General features: G+C 41.3%; 1 protein-coding gene across 2 annotated transcripts in view; it reads left to right on the plus strand.

Annotated features, from left to right (window-relative positions):
• The window catches only part of nlgn2b (neuroligin 2b), a 57,765-nt gene that overhangs the window by 22,434 nt on the left and 28,262 nt on the right, over positions 1-7,069 (plus strand). For both annotated transcript variants that reach the window (XM_008427797.2, XM_008427800.2), the window contains exon 3: positions 1,852-2,001. In XM_008427797.2, coding sequence (XP_008426019.1) covers positions 1,852-2,001 — 150 coding nt within the window. The remainder of the gene's footprint in view (positions 1-1,851; positions 2,002-7,069) is intronic.

Consider the following 7,069-nt stretch of genomic DNA (forward strand, 5'->3'; position numbering starts at 1 on the left):
GTGTGTGTGTGTGTGGCTTTGTATGAATACGGTGTGAATCCTGTGTGAATTTCGGCGTTCATTAGCGTACCTTGCCATGTGTGTCTTGATTTGTGCCTCTTTTTTTTTTTTTTTCATCCATGATATCTTCAGGGTTTTTATTTTCCCATGTTTGTGAATCTCCAATTCCATTTCTTTACCCATCACTTCTCTCATGCTGCCCTATTTTCATCTTTTCCTCTGTGTTTCTATCTTGCGACCCCCTCCCTCCCCTYCTCCTCGCTCCCCCTCTCTTCTTCCAATCCAGCTCTCTCTCTCTCTTTCTTTCTCTCCTGTTATCTTCCCGTCTCCCTCCCTTCTTTGAGCGCTGAAGCTCATCAGGGTAAACAGATGCTGTGGCTGTTATTTATGTTTCCACTTGGTCTGCCTTTCATACAAATTATCCACAGGGCCTGCACAGTGCAGACGCTCAGCCTAACTGGGGTGCTCTGGCAGCTCTCTCAGACTCGTCCACGCTCAGACGCTCCGAACATACCACAGACGCTCCGATGGGGTAGGGGGTGCGGGGTCAGGAATGGAGGAGTAGTGGCAGGTGGGTGGGGGTAGGTGAAGGGGGCGCACACAGGCTGACTGAGTAAACCATAGCAACATACTGATGGCCGCAAAGACACCAATAACAGATAAGGCATCGGAACTGCCTGCACCATTTGCTCCACACGGGGAGGGGAATAAGAGTGCGGGAAGATACCATCGCTGCAGAGGACGGGATAAACAGGCAATCACAGAAGGGGGCATAGTAGAATGGGACATACACTAAATAGTTTCATCCAGCCAATTAGAAATGTGTTTACAACCCACTCACAGGTCAGACATTTGTAGTAAATTCAACCTTGTCCTGTAGCCGATTCCCCTTCCCCCCCCCCTCCCCCTTTAAGACATAAAACATATCGGAAAAGTATTGAAAATAATGAATAATTTACACCAGGAGAGGAAGAGATGTCACGCCACTGTCTGAAAAAGCAGACTGTGCTGTTATTTTAAAAGCAAAGCTAGATGGATCGCAGACTTTGCTTTCTGCACCGGGTTTAGCGTCTTTTATCAGCGATTAGCATTGGCAGGCAGCACAAAAAAACCAGAAAAGACCAAAAAAGGATGAAGTGCAGCAATGTTGCTCTGCTTCTTTCAGCCCTTGTGTTTTCTGCACAGGGTCTGGTAAGGACTCCAGCAAAAATGATGAAAAAGCCGCCCAATTAGCGGACCAGAAACACGTTTGTGAATAGAGTTGGTTTCTCACTGTTTCAGGTGTTGCTGAAGTCTTCACCTCTMGTTACTTTCCTTTCGCCTTGGGAAGTGAGGGGAGGTAGAGCCAGAACATTTTGGATATCGGTTTGAGAATCTAAATAAATCACAGTTTTGTCTCAACACAGCCTTGAATCTTTTGGGGGGRAAAAGAAAAAAAAAACAACACATTRTTATATGTCTGTTTTTCATCTGATTTCATTTTAAACACCTTAGTGATACAGAAAATGGCTAAACTTTACTCTTCTTTGTTCTGTAACAGAAACATTAAAGAGTGTTGTTGTAAACATTAACACATGGCATCCAATCAATAAGAAAGGCTGATAATCCAGATAATAATYGTCTGAATCTTGTCACCAATCAGTTTTTCCATATTTTTTTCTTCTTTCTTTTTCTCTCATGAAAATTTGTTACCACTCCTCTAGAGTTGGCATATATATATGTGTGTGTGTGTGTGTGTAGGGGGTAATTGCATACTTATATGTTTGCATGTGAAAATTGTTGAATTTGAATAATGTTTCACAAGTAACGCATATCTTTTTTTATTTTGTTTTAAAAATCCGTATTTTGCAGATATTCGAGATCGCCGAAAGAAGCCGGTCATGCTCTTTATCCACGGAGGCTCCTACATGGAGGGCTCAGGGAACATGTTTGACGGGAGCGTCCTTGCTGCCTACGGAAACGTCATCGTTGTAACCATGAACTACCGCCTTGGCGTGCTCGGTGAGTTTGAGGCATCACATTATACCATATTTGCCATGTCTCTGCCAGGAAGTGACAGAAGCGGTGATTTTTTTTGTGGTTGAAAATGGCTCCAACAGTTTCTCTTTGAACTATTATCGTAGGGTTTATGAACATATGTTTGTAGCCTTTGGTTTCACATTTTAGAATATTGAAGCCGTCTTAAGTTAATACAWTTTTTTTTWWATTATGCCAAAGAGAAACTAAGTATCATATCAGACAAGTATCTTCAGAGTTGCTGATGATAATACAGTGAGCAGGAATGGGTCTCCAGCAGCAGTCGGTCTTGCAGTGAAACTGAAGAGGCCTCTGACTGAAGACTATTTCTGTAATAAATGTAGTCTTATGACAGTCATATCATGCTTAAATCTCAATTTCCAGGCAGCAGATACAATGTTCCACAGTAACATGACCCGGATGACAGCATCGGTGATTGGCAAGTGATGCTAACCCACCTCATTTACTTTTGCTGCTCCTCTTTAAATTTCTGTTTTAGTCTTCCATTATGTTATTTACTTGATAAACAGTCTCTGTGCAATAACCTCCAGACRTTTTACGGTATAAACAGAAGTAGGAAGGGCTTCAGAACAGGGGGCTTCTTTATCGTCATCGGTGCCCATGTAAAATTTACCAACATATTATTGTGCATGTACAACTTGAGGCACCATCGCACCATCGCTCCACATCATCATCATCATCTCCACAAAGATCACTACTTAAGATATGACCCAAGTATTTCACTTTGCTAAATAGACGGAAGATTTAGTTTCTGATGTTCCTCAGTCGCAGCGATCACACAAACACTCTTTTGGGATCAAACGACCTCTGATACTGCAAACCAGCACTGTGAATAAGACAAACTCATTTCTAATTTCTACCGTACCATGCAGCATTTATTTAATTATTTCACTGAAACTATCCAGGATTTTACAAACAGCGCTGCCGACGACGAGAAATTCCTGCTGCAAGCCCACCTGAATTACGAAGCAGGATTAATGGCTCATCGAGGTAACGTCTGGTTTAATGTGGGATTTTAAGTTGCACAAAGTTGGTTGACTCCTTACCTGGGTCTGTCGCCGTGGTAATTACCTGTGATGTCGAGGAGCGTCTCGTTATGCGCGTTCATCAGCTTCTTTTATGCGTGTTCAGATTTCTTCCTGCCTTTTCAGGGGGATTGATCCACTTATTCCCACCTGTTTTTGTTTTGTTGTTTTTTTTTTTTAACGTGAGCTTGCGCATATCCTGAGTCAGTAACCTTGGGTTGAATTGGAGATTTGGAAACCAGAATATTTCAGTTTGAATTCATGTGTGCGCTGAGTATTGAGTAGATTTGTTGATTGGGCACCTTGGAGCTACAGAGTGGCTCCAAAAATACGTAACGTCTTATTATCTGCTCAGAATGAATCCATTCAAATTTAAGCACTTTTCACTTTCATCACTAGGTTGGACCTAAATACAGAACAACAGTGGGGGGAAAAAAAACTGTTTATGATTGTGTGATAGCTTGTGTTGGTATATAACACAAAACCCAATAAAATAGATTAAAGTTTTCTGTTCTCATCTGATGAAATGATAAAAAGGTGAATGGTCTTGCAAGGGAGTATTTCTTTCTAAAGAGAAAACCCAATAGTGACATCCCGAACAACCCAACACTTTAGTTCATTCGACAACGGATAACCATTTCCTTTAATCGTTTCTAAACATTTTAGAATCGTTCTTTCCACTGGATATTTTTGTTTTTTTGATTTTGGCCTGTGAGTGTGCGGCCGAGCGTGTGCACAGTCCCTCCGTGCGGCTGGATATCAGGAAAGTCAAGTATTTACATTCGCCATCGTCTTCCGGAGGTGTTTGCACAAAGACTATTTGTGGTGGTCTTTGTTGTTGCCAGGTTGTGTAATCAGATCGTGTTTATTGCATCAGGCCTGTTTCAACATATCACAAAAATGATAAACAGAGAAACCGGAGTAGTTTAGGACGGAGTCCAAGAGATGCAGTGAGTATTAACAGAGGGCAACATAATCCACAGTGTTATTGACGTTGCCGAAGGAGAGGCACGGGGACAAGGACAAACTGGGAGCTTTTGGAAAGGAGCTGCATATCAATGTGCTGATCTTTTTCAGTGGGTATGTGATTTTAAAAGAACATTTCAGGATTGTCAATTGTTTCAAATTAAACTTACACCAAAACCTTCTTGCCTTCAGAGCAGCCTTAATTCACTGTGACAATGCTGAGCTGCTGCAGATTTGTGTGTCAGAGGATGGGTAGACTACAGAAGGACGTGGTCAGCAGAAATGTTCGGCTAAGATCAAGTTCAAGTTTATTTTTAATAAAGGGACAATATGTATTAATGAGCATTTACATGGAAATGTATGAGATTATAGCCAGGTGGCTCATTCCTGTCTCATTGGCAGGTTGATGTTGCAGCAAACTAATACATTTAGAGATAAAAACAACACCAAATAACACTAGGGAATAAACAAACTTAACATCTGCATATCTTTATATACTCATTGTTGACATTTTTGGCTTTCCAAGAGCCAGTTTTTAGGATGTATTTTCTTCTTGTTTTTTAAATGAGAGAAGAAGTGAAAGTTTCCTCATGTTTGTGTTCAAGTGTGAGAAATGTGTCAGGAAAAAGCCGATTCACTCAAAGCAGTTTTCCTTCTTGGAAGTGAACGGTCACAGCAAGAACCTGCCCTCGTTCCCTCGCTGGTATTCTTTTGAGTAAACTGTTGTAATAGCAATGGAGCATAACAATGAAAGAGTAAACATTTGAGACACATTTTTAAGACATCACCTCTTCTGAATTCTGACGTCACCGCTTTTTTTTTTTTTTTTTTTTTAGAGGAAACTTGAGAGCTCAGAGCTGCTTTGCCACGTTCAAAGTGAGCATCGCCTTTCTTCCTCGTTCTCAATCATAGTTTGAATTTAGCAAGTCATCTCCAGGCGCCTAAATGCATCGAGTTGCTGTTGTGTGATTGGCTTTGGTTGATATTTCTTTCAACCAGCAATTGCCCAGGTGCACCTGTTGAAGCACCTGGTAAGTGGAACCCTCTTTAGGCCATCTCTTCGTTTGCTCCAGTCGCAAAGACCTTGACCTTGTGTCCAGGGTTGTAAATGTGACTGACTTGCTCCGACACCTGGGCTGCGATTCCTTCCTGAGCTCTTTAAGRTGCACTCAGGCATTTCAAAGTTAGCAAGTTCCTGGGAAAACCATCAAAATTGAGACRAGGCACAGAAATACAGAGGTGGATATAGATCCGGCCGAGTTATTATRAGGGATGATGCAGTGTCCTCGATTCTGTAAAGATTGTTAAAAATTTCGATATGTGGGCGACTGCGAGCTCTTCCCCTCTCACTCACACTCTCAGATATGCTTTAAATGGGTTACTGTACTAAGGCGATTATCCTAGTGAGTGTGTGTTGCATAGGCACGCATGTTGGCCTGTGTACATGTCAATTGCTAAATGTGCAACGCAGCAGCCGCGGCACGTATGCGTGCGTGCGCCGTAATTAGTTGCGTGCAGCGCGTAAAACACACACATGAATAATGCACCATCCATCTGAATTTTTAATATCCCTCCTCTCTGACACTGTGCATTTGAGTCAAAGTGAGAAACAGAGGTACACAGAATCTTAATGGTTTTATGTCCTAATCTTTAGTATTATCCTGTACTTACACTCGCAGGAGCTTACACATGCCAGCCTCGCTTTATGCGACGCCTGCRCCTTTAAGGGAGCGATGGAGAGTCAGGGGTAAAAGGGAAGAAGGGAGAGCAGGGAATAGAGACGGATGAGCGGGGGAGAATCGTAGAGAGACAGTGAGGGAAGAGGAAACAGAAGGGGGGAGACGGGGGCAGGCTAAAAATAAACCTACAGAAATGCTTTTTAAATCTGCAGCCAAGCAAAGTATTCATTGGAATAAATGCTCCATGCGGTGGGACCGAAGCGCCCTGCTATTCTGCTTTAGTGCTTTGTGCTGTCACCCGCGACCCCCTCACACATATGTGTTTAACAAATGATCACCTCTAAAGGATTTTCTCATCAATTTATGATACACCGAGYGGTAAAGTGATAAAAATGGGTGAAAATGCGACGCAAATGTCTGCTGCACGCAGCCGAGGCCCCGGAGCTTTCGGAGACTGTTTGTGGTTTAAGAAGCGCTTCTCGCCTCACCTTCYCMTACCTTCCTCCCGCTCCAGGCTCACGGAGAACCCTGATTTGTGCAGCACAGCCATCTGCTCAGACTAATTAACTAATTAATGAACTCTGGGGAAAGGCCCACCACCATCGTTTGGCTCCGGGAACATTTTTAACCTCGGGAAGARAGATGAAACGCGTCTTCTGGAAACATTTCGCTTTACTTTTTTTTCTTTTTTTCAAAATTTTGCTTGTTACTTGAAAGTAGACAAGTTTTTTATTTGAAGCTAATTTTCATAATGGTAAACAACTAAAACTTGCGTTGGCTCGCGTAATAATTAAAGCCATGGTTATATGGTTATTGTTCTGACAACTGAATACTTTTCAGAAATTTTACTTTACGTATGAAACCCCTAAACCTAACAAATCAACTGAAAAAAAAAAACTTTTTAAAAGTTCTGAACGTGTTTATCTATAAAACAGGTGCTATTAATTAGTCTGGGTTACAGAGCTCTGAAACTTGATGATTTCCAAAAGTCTGAGACAATTTGTAAAGAAAAAAAAAATCCCTTTTATTAAATCAGCTTAACCTTTTAAAAACAATTGTAGTACTATACCTAAAACTGTTTGGTTGTGACCCTGAGTGCTCAAATTTTTCTTTTATAAAGAATGAGTATCAAAACTTTGTGCAGAATTCCAACTTAAAGTTGATCAATGCAAGTTATTTAACCAACAAAATCCATATTTCTTTGTACACAGGAATAAATAAAATACATAAAAATGCACTGCAAAATGAAGAAAGGAGTTAAAACAGAGACAGTGATGCTGTACATGTCTTACTTCTTGGGAAAATTGTCAGTGTTCATTTTCAAGGAGACTGGTAATTCATTTGTTTGATTTTTATATTTTC

This window comes from Poecilia reticulata, linkage group LG14, assembly GCF_000633615.1.
Source record: "Poecilia reticulata strain Guanapo linkage group LG14, Guppy_female_1.0+MT, whole genome shotgun sequence".
In the NCBI taxonomy this organism is placed as follows: domain Eukaryota; kingdom Metazoa; phylum Chordata; class Actinopteri; order Cyprinodontiformes; family Poeciliidae; genus Poecilia; species Poecilia reticulata.